An 18,257-nucleotide genomic window follows, 5' to 3' on the forward strand; every position below is an offset into this window, starting at 1 on the left:
TGTGTTTGTGTGTGTTTGTGTTTGTGTGTGTGTCTGTGTGTGTGTGTTTGTGTGTGTGTCTGTGTGTGTGTTTGTGTGTGTGTGTCTGTGTGTGTGTTTGTGTGTGTGTTTGTGTGTGTGTTTGTGTGTGTTTGTGTGTGTGTGTGTGTGTGTTCCAGGGGAGAAGGGAGTGTGTGTGTTTCTGCAGGAGAGGAGGGTGTGTGTGTGTGTGTGTCCGTGCGTGTGTTTTGCAGGAAAGGAGAAAAAACAGCAGGAACACTGACGAGAATAACCCAGCGGGGTGCGGCCTAGAAGGGCCTGCTTTACACCAGGGAACGTGGGGTGGTTTAGGGAGCGTCTGTGAGTGCAAAGGGGACTAGGATTTCAGGCACAGGTGGAGGCCCGGGTTCTGGGCAGGAAGAGACTGGAAAATGCAGACCAAAGTGCTCCCCTCACCTTTAATTCTCCTCATCCTTTCTGCTGACTGCATGGGAGCCTCCCTCGATGTCATTCTTGTGTTCCATGCCCCGTGACTATGTCACAATCCAGACTTTCACAATAGAGTCCCACTAGTTTCTAAGTGCGCAATCCTCAGGGACAAAATCCCAGGCCAAGGCCTACAGAGTAAGAAGAGATCACACTAGTACGTGCCCTGCGTGGAAAAAGGGGGAAAAAATAAGACAGTCACAGAGCAGGGACTTGTGTCTGCTCTTCCACCAGGCTCTCCTCTTCCGTCCTGGAAAGTTACTTCCTGGCACCGGACAAAGGCCGCAGAGTAAGAAGGGATCACACTAGTATGTGTTATGTATGAAAAAGGAGGGAAAAAAAAGATCGTCACAGGGCAGGGGGCTCGTGTCTGTTCCTCTCCTCTTCCATCTTGGGAAGAGTGACTTCCTGGCACTGGACATGGGTCAGGTGCACAGCAGCCAGACAGGCAGGAGCCCTCATCGTGTGCAGAAAGCAGCAGACAGGCAGCGTATCACGGCCGGGGGGGTCTAACTACTAGCAGAGGCGCAAAACGGATGGGACACCACGCTGAGACCTGAACAGGCTCGAGACTGACACAGGGGAAAACAGAGCAAAGGTTTTAAGGCAAGAACAAGTTTGCCTTGTTTGAGAAACAGAGAGAAAGGGTCAATGTGATCAGGTGTGGGCATTAGCAGTGAGGACACGGTGTTATCTGCTGAGGTGGGGGAGGTAGATAAGGGCCGGATCACTCGGAGCTTTCCAAACCAGGGCAAAGAGATACGATTTTATTCTAAATGCAACAGGAAGCCGTTGAAAGGAAATAAACAGAGAAACGATAATCTGTTTCCAAAAGATGAAGTTTGTTTGTATGTGCTTCTTCTAGAAATCATACTTTTTAAAGAAGTAAATAGCATTTATTACTCAAGCTGGAAACTAATAAACTCACCACCCATTTGAGGGAACCAATGAAATCCTGAGAATTGACTTCCCAGTGGCCACGACGAGAGGTGGCAAAGATACAAGAGACGCCACGCCGGGGCATCTGCTCTCAGCTTAGAAGAGGAAGATGTTCTAACCACCCTGCAACCAGCTGCGTGGCAGATGCAGAGGGAATACGGACCCAGAAGGGGCGGGCGAGAGATGAATTGGACCCACTGAGGGATTTATCAGAGCAGGAACCTCCTCGGATTTCCATTTAAACAATCCTTCCCGGGGCAGTTATTTAAGAGGCCTTTTCCCAAACAGCACATGCCTCCTCACACATACCCCCCACATGTGTAAACCATCTCTCTCTGAACCAAAACCACGCCGATGATTCAGCCCCTGCCAGGTGAGAGCAGCATCTGGGTCACGAACAAACTGCGGTCGTAAAGACTCCATCCCACTCCCTCTATTTGAAAACTCCTCTACAAGAAACAAGAATGGCTGTTTCCTTCACCTCCTAGAAGGCAACAGAGTAAACTGACAACAGATGGAAAGAAAGGCATATTTTTGCCCATTGACCTTCCAAGGGTTTTGGCTTTGTTCAGATCTTTGCATCACAAATCCCCTTTGCTTTCTGCCTGGTTCCTACAGAGAACTCTCCAATGATGGAGGTCTCCAGCAAATGATAGCAACTCTGTTTCAGTGGGATGGACTTCTGCTTTTAAAGCTACCCTAGGTTCTCTTCGATACTCCTTGGGTCTCAAGCCTCAGCAGCAGACTCAGCACTGAAGACACTGGGCCGCAATGCCTGCAGCCTGGACTGAAGCCCTGGCTTTGCTCCTTATTGTCTGTGGGACTTGCTGAGAAAGTTGCAAAATCTCCCTAAGACACAGCATCTTACCTTTAAAAGGGAGGACACCATCACCACGGACCCCATAGGGTTGCTTTGAAGATTAAAAGCACAGCCTGGGCACAGTGGCTCACACCACTTTGGGAGATTACCTCCCAAAGTAATCTTAGCCCTCTGGGAGGCCAAGGCGAGTGGCTCACCTGAGGTCAGGAGTTCGAGACCAACCTGACCAACATGGTGAAACCCCATCTCTACTGAAAATACAAAATTAGTCAGCATGGTGGCGCATGCCTGTAAATCCCAGCTACTTGGGAGGCTGAGGCAAGAGAATCACTGGAACCTGGGAGGTGGAAGGTTGCAGTGAGCTGAGATAGAACTCCAGCCTGGGCAACAAGAGCAAAACTCCGTCTCAAAAAAAAAAAAGAAAGAAAGAAAAGATTAAAAGCACAAACGCAAAGAAGGTTTTATGTGCAAAAAGCACTTGGCATACTCTCTAGCACATACTGAATGTCCATAAACATTCAGCCAATGTCCACTGCTATAACTTTTCTTATTAGCTCACTAGGGATTGTAGGGGAGGGGAGGATTCAAGAACAGCATTTACTTGGGGAGAGTTAATGAATGGCATTTACTTAACACTTTCTGAGGAAGACCAGGGAAAGAAGGCTGGATATATTCTGTGGCCTGGCTAATTCTGGACACAGCTGGACAAAGCTTGATGACTAGGTCTGCCAAGAATAAACAATAGCAGGCAGTGAAAGAAACAAGCTAGAAACTGACACTCCCGAGGCCCTCAACTACAAAAGAGTTCAAGTGATTCCATTTCAAACAGGCTCCCATGCCCACCAGCCAGGCAGAGGGGGCCCTTAACTGAGCCTAGAGGTTATGAATCACCCCACTCCTTCCCCTAAGTCCACATCCCTTATCCCTCCACCCCTCCAGAACCTCCCCAGCATCAGTGCTGACTCAGATGCCATCATTTTGGCATGGGCCTGCTAGAGACAGAATTCTATGGATCTAAGAAAGTAACTTCTTGCCATCATCCACAGAGATGTCAGCTCTAAGCCAACAGGCAGCACAGGCCAGATTCTATCAACAGCAAGAACTGAGTTGTCCCCATCCGATCTTCAGCTCACCCTCCCGGTCCCCATATTGGAACTCAGTAAAAGGCACAGATACCCAGTTACCATATACACTCAAGACCATGTTCCCAAGAAAACTAGGTCCAAGGGTAATAGGGAAGAAAGCACACTTGATTAAAATGTTCTGTTTTTCAGAATTAAGGGCAACGAATTTCAACACCCATACTCTCTTCCCCGATCCCCGAGCCTTGGAAGCACTGGTCTATGCAACGTAGACAGCCATGTTCAATGGAAAATAACAAAGAGCAAGTCCCTACAACAAAACCTGCTAGAAAGGACTCTCTTGAGACTCCAAAAATGGCTCTGAGCCTGCTACTCAGCTTCCCATGTAGTCAGCTGCTGCCTCCGGTCACTTTTCTGATGCTCTGAGCCTTCAGACAATGAAATTATTTCATAGAATAGACAAGGTATTACTTGCCACAGCTGCACTTTTAAGAGCATTTATAAGCTAAAGGGGCTAAAAAAGTATTCCATACATTTCCCTTTTCAACAGAAGTACACAGCCAAATAATTCAGGAAGGGGGCTGAATGAGGTGCAATCAAGTTCCTCCACTCCTAAGAACCGAGAAACGTACACACTGGTGTGCCACCCCAGGGCACTCTGGTAACATCCATCCAAATTTAGAGTGGCTCATGCCTGTAATCCCAGCACTTTGGGAGGCCAAAGGGGGCAGAGTACTTGAGCCTAGGAGTTCGAGACCAGCCTGGGCAACAACAGACTCCATCTCTACAAAAAATACAAAAATTAGCTGGGCATGGTGGCTCATGCCTGTGGTCCTAGCTATTCCAGAGGGAGGATCACTTGAGCCCAGGAGGTCGAGGCTGCAGTGAGCTGAGATCGCACCACTGCCCTCCAGCCTGGGTAACAGAGCAAGACTCCATCTCAAAAAAAAAAAAAAAAAAAAAGGTAGAAGTGTACATCCTTTCATCCAAGAATCCCACTTACAAAGATCTACCATAAGGAGGTAATTGCAGGTGGGAAACTAAAAACATGGAAGGAGAGAGGATTCCGTACGTTAGGATCCCTCTATACAATAAGGAGGCAGCCTGGGAACAGGAGTTACTTAAATTCAGGACTGGTCCCTCAACACCTAGTCTAGTGGAGAAAAAGGGAGATTACAGAGCGTGCAGAGCACATTTCCATGGACGCAAAGCACATCCACGAGCAGGACATTGTAGCAGTGAGTGTGCAAACTGCTCGTGCTGGCCACCTTCGGGGAGCAGAGCTGCAGGCAGCTTTGATTTTCTGCTTTGCAGTTTTCCACACTGTCCATTTCCTTAACATGATCATGTATTATTTTGCCTTACACAACAAAGTTGTATGTTTAAAAGCTCCCGAAATGGGATGATTTCCAATCATGCAAAGCACACATTCCTGAAAAATTGTTTCAAGTGAATATTTGTATTTTGAGTCATTTTGTTTACTAGTAAACACCGTAATTTCTGAGATATGTTCCTACTAAATAATGGACCTTCTACATGGAAACAATTTATTTTAAAATTTTTATTCAATCAAAATATAGTCACTTAAATGCCTTCTCTTTACATATTTTTTCCAGTGTTTTCACACATATCATTTCTCCCAATGCAGATGCCAGTGACAGAAGAGTCCCCACTTCAGAACAAGGAAAGTGACTGAAAGAACTACCTGACTTGCCCAAGGTCACCTCCGTGATAGGTCTAAGACCAGGTCTAGTTTTCCTAACCCCAGCCCAATGCTTTCCCGTGAATGCCCAGTGGGACAGGGTTGTTCAGACTCCACTCAACTGCAAAGGCACTTATCAGCCATCTTCACCGGGAGGACTTGTCAGAATACCAGAGATTCACGTTCAGTAGAATTGTGCGTATTATTTATTCCTTGATTTACCAAAGCTGGCTTGCATGTGTTTTCCCTTCCTTATTTACAATTTTCAACTACCTTTAAGATCATCAAAAAACAAAAGTTAATTTGGTGTTTCTTTACTGTTTTATTTTACTGTTTCAAAACAAAGTTGCCTCTTGGAACCTCTTTTCAAAAGTAGCAACAGATTACCAAAAAATATAGAGATATATGTAGAAATATATAAAAGACTTACGGGTTCACATTCCCCAGGTGGCCTTCTAAGATGTGGTTTTGCTATCACTTTACCCAAGATGCCTAAGCCACCAACACTACCAACAATACCTTTATATTTCCCTCCTACAGACTCCATAATTTCTAAGTTTTATTTACTTAACGGTATATATTAAATAATAACAATGTTCCCATTTTACATGCATCAAAGGCGTATTTGCCAACTGCAGCCTTTTAGTAACATGAGATTCAGAATACTATCAAATTTTCTTGCAAAAAGCAAAGGCATTTAGTATTTTAGCCCTAAATATGGTAGCTTTAACAAGGGTAAAGATACGTGTTCTATGTTTTTCAGAATTAAGGGCAACGAATTTCAACACCCATACTCTCTTCCGCGATCCCCAAGCTTTAGAAGTACCGGTCTACGCAACGTAGGCAGCCATATTCAATGGAAAATATCAAACAGCAAGTCCCTACAACAACACCTGCTAGAAAGAACACTCTTCAGACTCCAAAAATCAAAGTGAGTCAGGAGCCAATAGCTTCTACGAGGCAGAATGCTGTAAAGAACATTTAAGGCTCAGGTCCAAGACTACCAGAATCCCAGGATCCCTAGAAAATGTTCTACAGAAACAAGTTTCCATTTTTATGATGTAAAGGGAGAGGAGACAACTTGACAAAAAGACATTACATTCTGCTTTATAAAGTTTTCCAGGACAACATCTATTTCACAAATCAAACACCCACTGACTTGAACCAAAAGCAACATCTAAGGCAACTGTTGTTAATTACAGGATACTGTTCTCTATCCCTTCCATGTAACTGTTGTTAGTTACAGGATACCTTTCTCTCTCCCTTCCACAGCTCTTTTAAAACCTGAATAGATGCTGCTGCCCAAATCGCAGAAAGGGAAATGCAAACATTTCTCCCCCGGCCCTAAATGCCTAAGTTTTCATTTCAAAGAACTATCCCTTGAAGTTCTATGATCAAGCAGACTCAGTTTCACAAATGTAAACTCAAAAATTATAACTCAGGATTGAAAAAAAAATCTAGCTCAAAATATGTAGGCAATAAAGCTCAAAATCTTTTAAGTATCAGACAGTAACTAAGCACCTGCTGCTATGTAGACTGCCATTAGTAATAAACCAGTCTTTCCTCTTAGGTTTCTACCCCTCTTCCTGAACAGCAAAAACAGCTTTAGAGGCCATTATTTCAGGAGGTCAGAGCGCACACTGCACAGCTGAGCTTCAACCTGTGTTCTTGGCTTGTATCTGCCAGCAGAGCAGGATCCCTCCACCATCTCACCACACACCTTCTCAACATGAACGCGGACATGCACATAAATCTAGGACATTCTGAAAGAATGTGAAATACTCAGTCATGAGAAATCTTGTCCATACCGGTGGGGAATCTCACAGTAGACAAAGGTCTAGCCCATAATGACTGAAAGCTCATTTGAGAGTTAGGAGGGGAAGAAAAATCTTTCCTATTTAGGTAAATTAGGTGAGATAAAATATTTTTTAGTTAACACACAAAGGCTGCAAGAAATTCTGGAGCCTTTCAACAACAGAAGACAGGAAGGAGGACCGGGCAAGCGGGGAAGAAAGACAGAGACATTCTGCACTCATTTCTGTTTTAAAAGTAGGTTCCAGACAGACAGACTGGCCTCCTAAAAGAACTACCTGGCAGGGCAGTGTGCTGAAGAGCTCTGAGCAAGAAGATGCGCGCTTGAGATGTAATCCCAGGAGCACAGGCAGTCACCTGCAAGGAATCCTGGTTAGAATCTCAGGTAGAACCTGAGGCCCTGCCGGAGGCTGGGAAGCCAATGACCAGGATATGCAATAAGCAAGAGATAGTCACAGAAAGTCAAAGCAAATAATATAAAGACGGCAAATACGTCCATAAAAGGTCGAATCGGGAGGTGCTGAGAGGGCAGGCACAATCCAGGGAAAGGTTAAGTGGCCTTGCTGTTTCCCAGAACCACATGCTGGCAGACAGCGGAGGCAGAAGCGCCTGCAGTTCTCCAGACGCCTGAAGATCTCTCCAACCCCTTAAAGCCAACAGGACGAAAACCAAACTCCTTGTGTTTCTCCCACACCCCAGCCTCCTCACTCACGCCATCCTCCTAGCCGTTCCCGGGCTCAGCCACCCTCCTGTTCATTTTATTTGAGATGCATTCTCCACAAAAACTTTGAGTAAGAAAAAATAAAGGAATTTGTTTTCAGCTAATTTACGCACTCAAGGGCTTGCTCTCATCTCTCAGTTTTTCTTGGAAAATTTTTGCACAATCCTTCCTTTCCCAACTCACAGGAATGAATGTGAAAGTAAATGGTTTTGAGTACATTTTAACAATAATCTTCACTTCCTTGTTATCTTCTCTGAAAATCTACCCCTAAAGTCATGCACCGTAACCTTAGTAATTTTTAAATTGGAGAGATTATGTGCCCTAGGGGACCTCTGGCAATATCTGGAGACATTTTTCGTTGCTGTAAATAGGGGAGGTAGCGCCAGGAGCGGTGGCTCATGTCTGTAATCCCAGCACTTTGGGAGGCCAAGGTGGTTGGATCACCTGAGGTCAGGAGTTCGAGACCAGCTTGGCCAACATGGTGAAACCCTGTCTTTACTAAAAATACAAAAAATAGCTGGGCGTGGTGGTGCACGCCTGTAATCCCAGCTACTTGAGAGGCTGAGGCAGGAGAATTGGTTGAACACAGGAAGCAGAGGTTGCAGTGAGTCGACAACAAGCCATTGCACTCCAGCCTGGGCCACAAGAGCAAAACTCCGTCTCAAAAACAAAAAAAAATAGGGGAGATGGTGGTACCGGTCATCTAGTGGGTAGAACTCAGGGAGGTGGCTCAACATCCTACAATGCCCAGGACAGACGCCACAACAAACATCAGCTGGCCCAAAATGTCAACAGTGCCAGGGTTGAAAAAACTCGTTTTAGGAAAAAAGAAAACAAAAGAAACGAAGAAAATGCTTCATAATATAAAATATCCTAATATTCTCTTATGTTACTTTTTTTTATAAACACAAACAGACAAAGCACACACTGTGTCTTAAAATTCCACATTTAGAGTTAATGAGAACTGATGTTTGTTATATGTCAGGATCTGCAGCCGGGCAGGAGGGAGAGGGCAGGTCAGCTCTGATTGCCTAACATAAACCCCTCGTTACTAAATGGTAACACGACTTTATCTTTGGGCACTGCTCCAGAGTGAAATACCTTACCAATAAACATCAACTCCAGCCTTATTTTTTATTTAATTCTATTTATCTATTTAGAGACAGGGTCTCACTCTGTCCCCCAGGCTGGAGTAAAGTTGTGCGATTTCTGCTAACTGCAACCTCTCCCAGGTTCAAGGGATTCTTCTGTCTCAGTCTCCCAAGTAGCTGGGACTACAGGCGTGCGCCGCTAGGTCTGGCTAATTTTGGTATTTTGGGGGTTAGAGATGGCGTTTCGCCATGTTGGTTAAACTGGTCTCGAACTCCTAGATTCAAGTGATCCACCCGCCTCAGCCTCCCAAAGTGCTGGGATTACAGGTGTGAGCCACCGTGCTTGGCCCAGCCTCATTTTTTAAAACAGGCCTTTTGATTTTAACATTTTCTGCAAAACCAAAGTCCTCTGATGTAAACTGTGATCCAGCTCAGACCAGGCATCTGTTTTTGTCTCCCTGCTCCCGGACTATGTAAAAAATTCCCATCACTAAACCTTCTCATTATTGGGAGAGGGGCGTGAGCATGCGTTAAGATTCATGATTCAGACTCCCCAAAAGTGGTAAAACACTTCCAGAGGATCTAAGACAACCACCAAAAACGCCCCTTAGCGTGTGCGGCAAAAATTATAATCGAATGCAAATTATCTTATCAAAGGAATGTCTTCCTTTAAGTTAACAAACGTTCCCTATTACACCTTCCAAAACTGTTAGGGGCGAGTCCGACAGCAGAACGCACGCTGCTCTGCCTGGCCTCTTCCTGTGTTCTTGCTCGAGCCACACACCGCGGTCTCAGGAGTCAAGCACGGCACCTGGCTGCCAAAGCCAGGAAAAGGTTAACACCGGGCCTCTTCCAGGTGAACGCGATGCGAGTGGATGTGGGCCCCAAGGTCGGCCAGTGGCTGCCAAGGGAAGGGCGGGCCCGGACCACACCCGACCTCCGCACTCGGGGTCCCCTCCGGCGGGATCCGTGGCTCTCGGGGTGGGTGGTCTCCAGCCGGCCACTCCGGGGATGCCGCCGGTCGTGGAAGGACACCCTTCTATTCAAACTCAAGGAAGAAAGGGATCATTTAAATCCCCCGCATAGCTGCGCGCTCTCCCCGGAAGGCTGCTCCAGCACCGCCACAAGGCCCGAGCGCCAGCTCCTGCCTAGTGCACCAGCTCCTGCCTAGTGCGCCCCGGGACCACGTAGCGATGATGCCACCGTGCCCGGGCGCTCCCAGGTGTGCACGCGCAGGTGTGCGGATTCGGGGAGCGCTCCCAGGTGTACACGCGCAGGTGTATGGACTCGAGGAGACTTCCCAGGTGTACACGAGCAGATGTGCGGACTCGGGGAGCGCTCCCAGGTGTGCGGACTCGGGGTGGTGGGGGGCACCCAGGTGTGCACGTGCAGGACTCGGAAGCGCGCCCAGGCGTACTCGGGGAGCGCTCCCAGGTGAGCGAACTCGGGGAGCGGGGGGCGCGCCCAGGCGTACGTATGCGGACTCGGGCCCGCGAAAGACAGGTCATGCCAGTGAACACCCAAACCCGGCCCACGCTCCCTGCGCCCCAAGCTGCTCATCCCCAACTCACCTCTTCCAGAAATTTGGTCAAATCGTACACCTTGTGGTGCAGGATCAGCCAGGTGCTCTTGCTGTGGTTGTGCTTCTGAATCTCCTCTAGGGTGTAGTACTTCACGGCCTCGTCCGACTGCTCTGCCATCTCAGTTCGCCGCGAGCCAGGCCCAGCACACACAGCCGCGTCGGGTGGAGCAGAGCGCGCGACTCCGCCAGCTCCACCCGGGACATTCCCCGCGCCGGGCACAGCTCCGGGGGCTGGGCGGCCGGCTCAGGGGCGGGGCGCAATAAAAGGACCCCCGACGGTTGGCCGTCATCCTTGTCATTCAAAAGTCCCCGCCTTAGGTCGACCCCCTCCGCCTGCCCAAGCGTGGTCCCGCCCAGTGTGCGGGTGTTAATTGGCTGCCGGAGGTGCCCTTCACAATCTCCCGACCGCCGCAGCGCGCAGAAGGCGGGACAGGACTCCACGGAGTCTGCGCGGAAGGGCGGGACGAACTGTGGCTAGGGTGGAGGTGGGAGGTCGGGGGCGTCCCAGGGGGTTAAGCGTGCGAGTGAGCGAGGTGTACCAGCGGGCATGGATGGCAGGTGCAGAGTCCATTGCTTGGGAGGGCGGCGACCTGGGCAGCGAATCGCGGGAGTTTCCTATTCGCAGCAGCCCGAGTCCCAGACGTTAATTTGTAACAAAAGTAGCCATGGCCAAGTCCATAAAGGGGGCGTCTCGGGTAGCCCTTCGCATGCACGCAAGAGATGAAAGCCCCGTGCGCGCTAGAAAACGGTTTCGCAACTGACTTCGGGAAGCAAATGCGCTGCGCCCCAAAAAATAAAGTTGGCGAACTGTGCTTGACCTCGCTGGGGTTTTGGAATCCCTCGTTCTCACAGAAAAAAAAATCCAGGGAAATCATCTTTTCCTTAAAAAGCAGAAGTGTCCAAATTATTTCTGTGACTGAAGTAGTTTGGCTGCGGTTGGCCAGTGACGTGGCAAGGCCTTGTTTGTGCATTTAAGCTAAATCAGATTCTCTTCTAGGAGTCTGGAAAAGAACCTCCCCAAAGGGCACCCTCTTTCCCTTCTGACGCAGGGAAAATACCACATATAAAGAGCTACAAATGTTTGAAGGAGGAAAAAAAAAAGAAAAATTCCAGCATGTTAAAATTTGGTATTTTATTCAGGCCCTTTTGAGCAATGGTAGTTAATTCCAAAAAGAACCACACTAGAGGTTTCACATGTCCCTTCCAGGGACGCACAAGGTTCCTACACATAGTAGGTGTCTGATGAATGTAAGCTCCCTTCCCCCTGCTTACCTCTTCCATAGGAAAGAATACCTATCCAGAAAAACATAAAACACACACGTCAGGCCTCTGAGCCCAAGCCTGCACATATGCATCCAGATGGCCTGAAGCAACTGAAGAATCACAAAAGAAGTGAAAATGCTGAAGCAACTGAAGAATCACAAAAGAAGTGAAAATGATCAGTTCCTGCCTTAACTGATAAGACAATCCCCTGTCCTCCTGCTCATTGCTCCGTGAAAAAGATCCGCCTACGACCTTGGTCCTCAGACCAACCAGCCCAAGGAACATCTCACCAATTTTAAATTGGGTAAGTAGCTTCTTTTTACTCTCTTCTCCAACCTCTCTCACTGTCCCTCAACCTCTTTCCTCTTTCAATTTTGGCACCACCCTTCAATCTATTCCTTCCCTTAATTTCAGTTCCTTTCCTTTTCTGCTAGAGACAGAGGAGATGCGTTTTATCCATGAACCCAAAACTCCGGCACTGGTCACAGACTCGAGAAGACAGTGTTCCCTTGGTGTTTAATCACTGCAGGGATGCCTGCCTGATTATTCACCCATATTTCAGAGGTGTCTGATCACCACAGGGACACCTGCCTTGATCCTTCACCTTGGTGGCAAGCACCACCTCCCTTGGGTGGCAAGTGCCACCCCAACCCTCCGTGTCTCTACTCTCTCTTTTCTCTGGGCTTGCCTCCTTCCACCCTCCAGTCCTCCTTCTTCTCCCTTAGCCTGTGTTCTCAAGAACTTAAAACCTCTTCAACTCTCACCTGACCTAAAACGTAAACACCTTATTTTTTTCTGCAATACCACCTGACCCCAATACAAACTTTACAGAGGTTCCAAATTGCCAGAAAATGGCACTTTAATTTCTCCACCCTACAAGATCTAGATAATTCTTGTCGTAAAATGGGCAAATGATCTGAGCTGCCTGATATCCAAGCCTTCTTTTACACATCAGTCCCTCCCTAGTCTCTGCTCCCAATGCGACTCATCCCAAATCTTTCTTCTTTCTCTCCTGTCTGTTCCTTCGGTCTCCACCCCAAGCTCTGAGTACTTTGAATGTTCCTTTTCTACGGACCCATCCGACTTCTCCCGTCCCCAGGCTGAGCCAGGTCCCAATTCTTCCTCAGCCTCTGCTCCCCCACCCTATAATCCTTCTATCACCTCTCCTCCTCACACCCAGTCCGGCTTACAGTTTCATTCCGTGATGAGCCCTTCCCCACCTGCCCAACAATTTCCTCAAAAAGAGGTGGCTGGAGCTAAAGGCATAGTCAAGGTTAATGCTCCTTTTTTCTTTATCTGACCTCTCCCAAAACGGTTAGGCTCTTTTTAATCAAATATGAAACCCCTGCCCAGTTCATGGCCCATTTGGCAACAACACTTAAAGGCTTTACCACCTGAGACCCAGAGGGTCCAGAAGGCCGTCTTATTCTCAATATGCATTTTATTACCTAACCCGCTCCCGACATTAGAAAAAGCTCCAAAAAATAGATTCCAGCCCTCAAACCCCACAACAGGACTTAATTAACCTTGCCTTCAAGGTGTACACTAATAGAGAAGAGTGGCAATTACTTGCCTCCACAGTGAAAGAAACCTCAGCCACATCTCCAGCACACAAGAACTTCAAAACTCCTAAACTGCAGTGGCCAGGCGTTCCTCCAAGACCTCCTCCCTCAGGATCTTGCTTCAAATGCTGAAAATCTGGCCACTGGGCCAAGGAATGCCTGCAGCCTGGGATTCTTCCTAAGTAATGCCCCATCTGTGCAGGACCCCACTGGAAATTGGACTGTCCAACTCGCCTGGCAGCCATTCCCAGAGTCCCTGGAACTCTGGCCCAAGGCTCGCTGACTGACTCCTTCCCAGATCTTTTTGGCTTAGTGGCTGAAGACTGACACTGCCTGATCGCCTTGGAAGCCTCCTGGACCATCACAGATGCTTTAGGTAACTCTTACAGTGGAGGGTAAGTCTGTCCCCTTCTTAATCAATACAGAGGCTACCCACTCCACATTACCTTCTTTTCAAGGGCCTCTTTCCCTTGCCTCCATAACAATTGTGGTTATTGACGGCCGGGCTTCTAAACCTCTTAAAACTTCCCAATTCTGGTACCAACTGGGACAATATTCTTTTATGCACTCCTTTATAGTTATCCCTGCCTGCCTAGTTCCCTTATTAGGTCAAGGCATTTTAACTAAATTATCTGCTTCCCCGACTATTCCTAGGCAACAGCCACACCTCATTGTCACCCTTTTCCCCAGTTCAAAGCCTCCTTCACATCCTCCCCTTGTATCTCCCCACCTTAATCCAGAAATATGAGACACCTCTACTCCCTCCTTGGCAAGTGATCACGCACCCCTTACCATCCCATTAAAACCTAATCACCCTTACCCCACTCAATGCCAATATCCCATCCCACAGCATGCTTTAAAAGAATTAAAGCCTGTTTTCACTCACCTGTTACAGCATGGCCTTATAAAGCCTATAAACTCTCCTTACAATTCCCCCATTTTGCCCCTCCACAAACCATTAATCTGTTCTGGATCTCAAAGATGCTTTCTTTACTATTCTTTGCACCCTTCATCCCAGCCTCTCTTCGCTTTTACTTAAACTGACCCTGATACCCGTCAGCCTCAGCAACTTACCTGGGCTGTACTGCCACAAAGCTTCAGGGACAGCCCCCGTTACTTCAGTCAAGCCCAAATTTCTTCCTTATCTGTTACCTATCTCAGCATAATTCTTCATAAAAACACATGTGCTCTCCCTGCCTATCGTGTCCGGCTAATCTCCCAAACCCCAACCCCTTCTACAAAACAACAACTCCTTTCCTTCCTAGGCATGGTTAGGCACTTTCACCTTTAGATACCTAGTTTTGCCATCCTAACTAAACCATTCATTCTCCCCATTTCCCCATATTTACCTCTTTCCTATTCCCCACCCAGACCACACTTGGTTTATTGATGATAGTTCTTCCAGGCCCAATCGCCAATCACTGGCAAAGGCAGGCTATGCTATCATGTCTTCCACATCTATTACTGAAGCTACCGCTCTGCCCCACTCCACTACCTCTCAGTAAGCCAAACTCATTGCCTTAACCCGGGCCCTCACTCTTGCAAAGGGACTACATGTCAATGTTTACACTGACTCTAAATATACCTTCCATATCCCACCCACCATGCTGTTATATGGGCTGAAAGAGGTTTCCTCACTACGCAAGGGTCCTCCATCATTAATGCCTCTTTAATAAAAACTCCTCTCAAGGCCGCTTTACTTCCAAAGGAAGCTGGAGTCATTCACTGCAAGGGCCATCAAAAGGCATCAGATCCCATTGCTCAGGGCAATGCTTATGGTGATAAGTAGCTAAAGAAGCAGCTAGCATTCCTACTTCTGTCCCTTATGACCAGTTTTTCTCCTCATCAGTCACTGCTACTTACTCTCCCACTGAAGTTTCCACCTATCAATCCATCCACACTCAAGGTAAATGGTTTTTGGACCAAGGAAAATATCTCCTTCCAGCCTCACAGGCCCATTCTATTCTGTCATCACTTCATAACCTCTTCCATGTAGGTTACAAGCTGCTAGCCTGTCTCTTAGAACCTCTCATTTGCTTTCCATCGTGGAAATCTATCCTCAAGGAAATCGCTTCTCAGTGCTCCATCTGCTATTCTACTCCTCAGGGATTGTTCAGGCCCCCTCCCTTCCCTACACATCAAGCTCGGGGATTTGCCTCTGCCCAGGACTGGCAAATTGACTTTACTCACATGCGCTGAGTCAGGAAACTAAAATACCTCTTGGTGTGGGAAAACACTTTCACTGGATAGGTAGAGGCATTTCCCACAGGGTCTGAGAAGGCCACCATGGTCATTTCTTCTCTTCTGTCAGATGTAATTCCTCAGTTTGGCCTTCCCACCCCTATACAGTCTGCTAGCGGACCAGCCTTTATTGGTCAAATCACCCAAGCAATTTCTCAGACTCTTGGTATTCAGTGGAACCTTCATACCCTTTATCATCCTCAATCTTCAGGAAAGGTAGAACGGACTAATGGTCTTTTAAAGACACACCTCACTAAGCTCAGCCTCCAACTTAAAAAGGACTGGACAGTACTTTTACCTCTTGCTCTTCTCAGAATTAAAGCCTGTCCTCGAGATGCTACAGGGTACAGTCCATTTGAACTTTTATATGGATGCACTTTCTTGCTTGGCCCCAACCTCGTCCCAGACACCAGCCCTCTAGGTGACTATCTTCCAGTCCTCCAGCAGGCCCGACAGGAAATTCACCAGGCTGCTAATCTTCTCTTGCCTCCTCCAGATTCCCAGCCTTATAAAGACACTCTAGCTGGATGATCAGTTCTTGTTAAGAATCTGATCCGTCAAACTCTACAACCTCGATGGACTGGACTCTACTTAGTCATCTGTAATACCCCAACTGCCGTCCTCCTGCAGGACCCTCCCCATTGGGTTCACCGTTCCAGAATAAAGCCGTGTCCATTGGACAGCCAGCCTGATCTCTCCTCTTCCTCTTAGAAGTCACAAGTACTCACCCCTACTTCCCTTAAACTCACCCACATTTCTGAAGAACATAGTAACCCTTATGAGCCTAATAAATCCCTTCATTTTGTTAGGTCTATTCTTCCTTACTGCAACAGGGCTTTACGCAGTCACCCCCACTACTTAGACTACATCCCAAAAACTTTTCATCCCTGCTATCTTCTGTCTAGTCATACTCCTATTCTTCGTTTTCACCTATCCATAAATGCCCTGCCCTTGTCTACACTGCCGGCTTATACTTTTTCTCCAAACCATCATAGCTGGTCCTGGTCTTATCCCCTAACCACCACTCTTAACTCCCTCTTGGAATGGATACATGACCTCTGCTGGAAAAGCACACTCCAATTCTTTCACCCACTTTACATTTCCAGTTTTGCCTTACACAAGGTCTCGTCTTCCTTTGTGGCTCCTCCACCTACATGTGTCTGCCTGTTAATTAGACAGGCATATGTACACTAGTTTTCCTTACCCCAAAAAATCAATTTGCAAATAAGACTGAACAGCTTCCTGTTCCCCTCATGACACCAACACTTCACTAGTATTTTATTTTGTTTTTCTTAGTATTAATATAAGAAGACAGGAATAGGCCTTGACTTACTCACTGCTGAAAAAGGAAGACTCTGTATATTTTTAAATGAAGATTGTTGTTTTTACCTAAATCAATCTGGCCTGGTATATGACAACAAAAAAACTCAAGGATAGAGCCCCAAAACTGGCCAACCAAGCAAATAATCATGCTGAACCCTGTTAGGCACTCTCCAATTTGAAGTCCTGGGTTCTCCCAATTCTTAGTCCTTTAATACTTGTTTTTCTCCTCTTATTCAGACCTTGTGTTTTCCGTTTAGTTTCTCAGTTCATACAAAACCATATCCAGGCCATTACCAATCATCCTATATGACAAATGCTCCTTCTGACAACCCCAGAATATCACCCCTTACCATAAAATCTTCCTTCTCCTTAATCTCTCCCACTCTAGGTTCCCATGCCATCCCTAATCCTGCTCGAAGCAGCCCTGAGAAACATGGCCCATTATCTCTCCATACCACCCCCCCAAAATTTTCCCCTCGCCAACACTTCACCACTATCTTGTTTTGTTTTTCTTATTAATATAAGAAGACAGGAATGTCAGGCCTCTGAGCCCAAGCCTGCACATATACATCCAGATGGCCTGAAGCAACTGAAGAATCACTAAAGAAGTGAAAATGGCTGATTCCTGCCTTAACTGATGACATTACCTTGTGAAATTCCTCCTCCTGGCTCAGAAGCTCCCCGACTGAGCACCTTGTGACCCCCGCCCCTGCCCGCAAGAGAACAACCCCCTTTGACTGTAATTTTCCACTACCTACCCAAATCCTATAAAACTGCCCCTGCCCTAACTCCCTTTGCTGACTCTCTTTTCGGACTCAGCCCACCTGCACCCATATGATTAAAAAGCTTTATTGCTCACACAAAGCCTGTTGGTGGTCTCTTCACACAGACGCATGTGACAACATACACACACATTTTTTAAGTATTCCAAAATGATCACATTTTTTTTTTATATCAAGCAAACATTTCCAAGTGTAATGTTTTGTTATTCAGAGATAGTTTTAAGGACTAAGTAGTGTTAAGAAAGTAAATTATTTGTATTATACTAATCAGTCATGGTCCATATACAATATAGAAATATTTTATTTCACGTTCACCAACAAAAATATGTTGAAATGATTTCCAGTCTTTAATTGTGAAATAATTGTAGGTTCACAGGAAGTTGCAAATATAGTAGAGGTGCTGTGTACCCTTCACCCAGTTTCCCCCAATGGTTACATCTTTTTGTAACTTCAGTACAATATCAAAACCAGGAAACTGGCATTGGTACAATGTATGAGCCCACAGTAGGCCCCTCTTATCCTCAGGGAATAGTTCTAAGACTCCAGTTGATGTTGGAACCCACCAATAGTACCAAACCTGATTGCCACTGTGAAATTTGATCATATAAATTGGGTCATTCTTATCATGCCCAATTAAGATAAAGTCAAGAGGCCGGGGGGAAAAGCACTCAGGAAACATCATATATTATCCTAAGAATGTAGTTCTCTGCAACGCTACCCACAGAAACTGGCTACTGTTAACTTAAAACCAGTTTTATCTAATAGCTATTGAAACAAACTGCTTCTACTATAAGACTTTCTACCCACCATCAACACTCACGAATCAGAACTTGCCAGCTCCCCAAAACTTTACTAGTGCTAGTGAACTTTCA

The 18,257-nt window shown here is 46.7% G+C and overlaps 1 protein-coding gene across 3 annotated transcripts in view; it reads right to left on the reverse strand.

The window, feature by feature from the left end:
- Positions 1-10,473, reverse strand: part of LOC112611405 (cytochrome b5) — a 39,110-nt gene extending 28,637 nt beyond the window's left edge. For 2 of the 3 annotated variants that reach the window (XM_025365145.1, XM_025365144.1), the window contains exon 1: positions 10,204-10,473. In XM_025365145.1, the coding sequence (XP_025220930.1) occupies positions 10,204-10,332 (129 nt within the window). In that variant the 5' untranslated portion in view covers positions 10,333-10,473. The remainder of the gene's footprint in view (positions 1-10,203) is intronic. The other variant, XR_003116649.1, reaches the window with a different exon arrangement.
- Positions 10,474-18,257: the final 7,784 nt, after the last annotated feature.

This window comes from Theropithecus gelada, chromosome 18, assembly GCF_003255815.1.
Source record: "Theropithecus gelada isolate Dixy chromosome 18, Tgel_1.0, whole genome shotgun sequence".
NCBI lineage: Eukaryota > Metazoa > Chordata > Mammalia > Primates > Cercopithecidae > Theropithecus > Theropithecus gelada.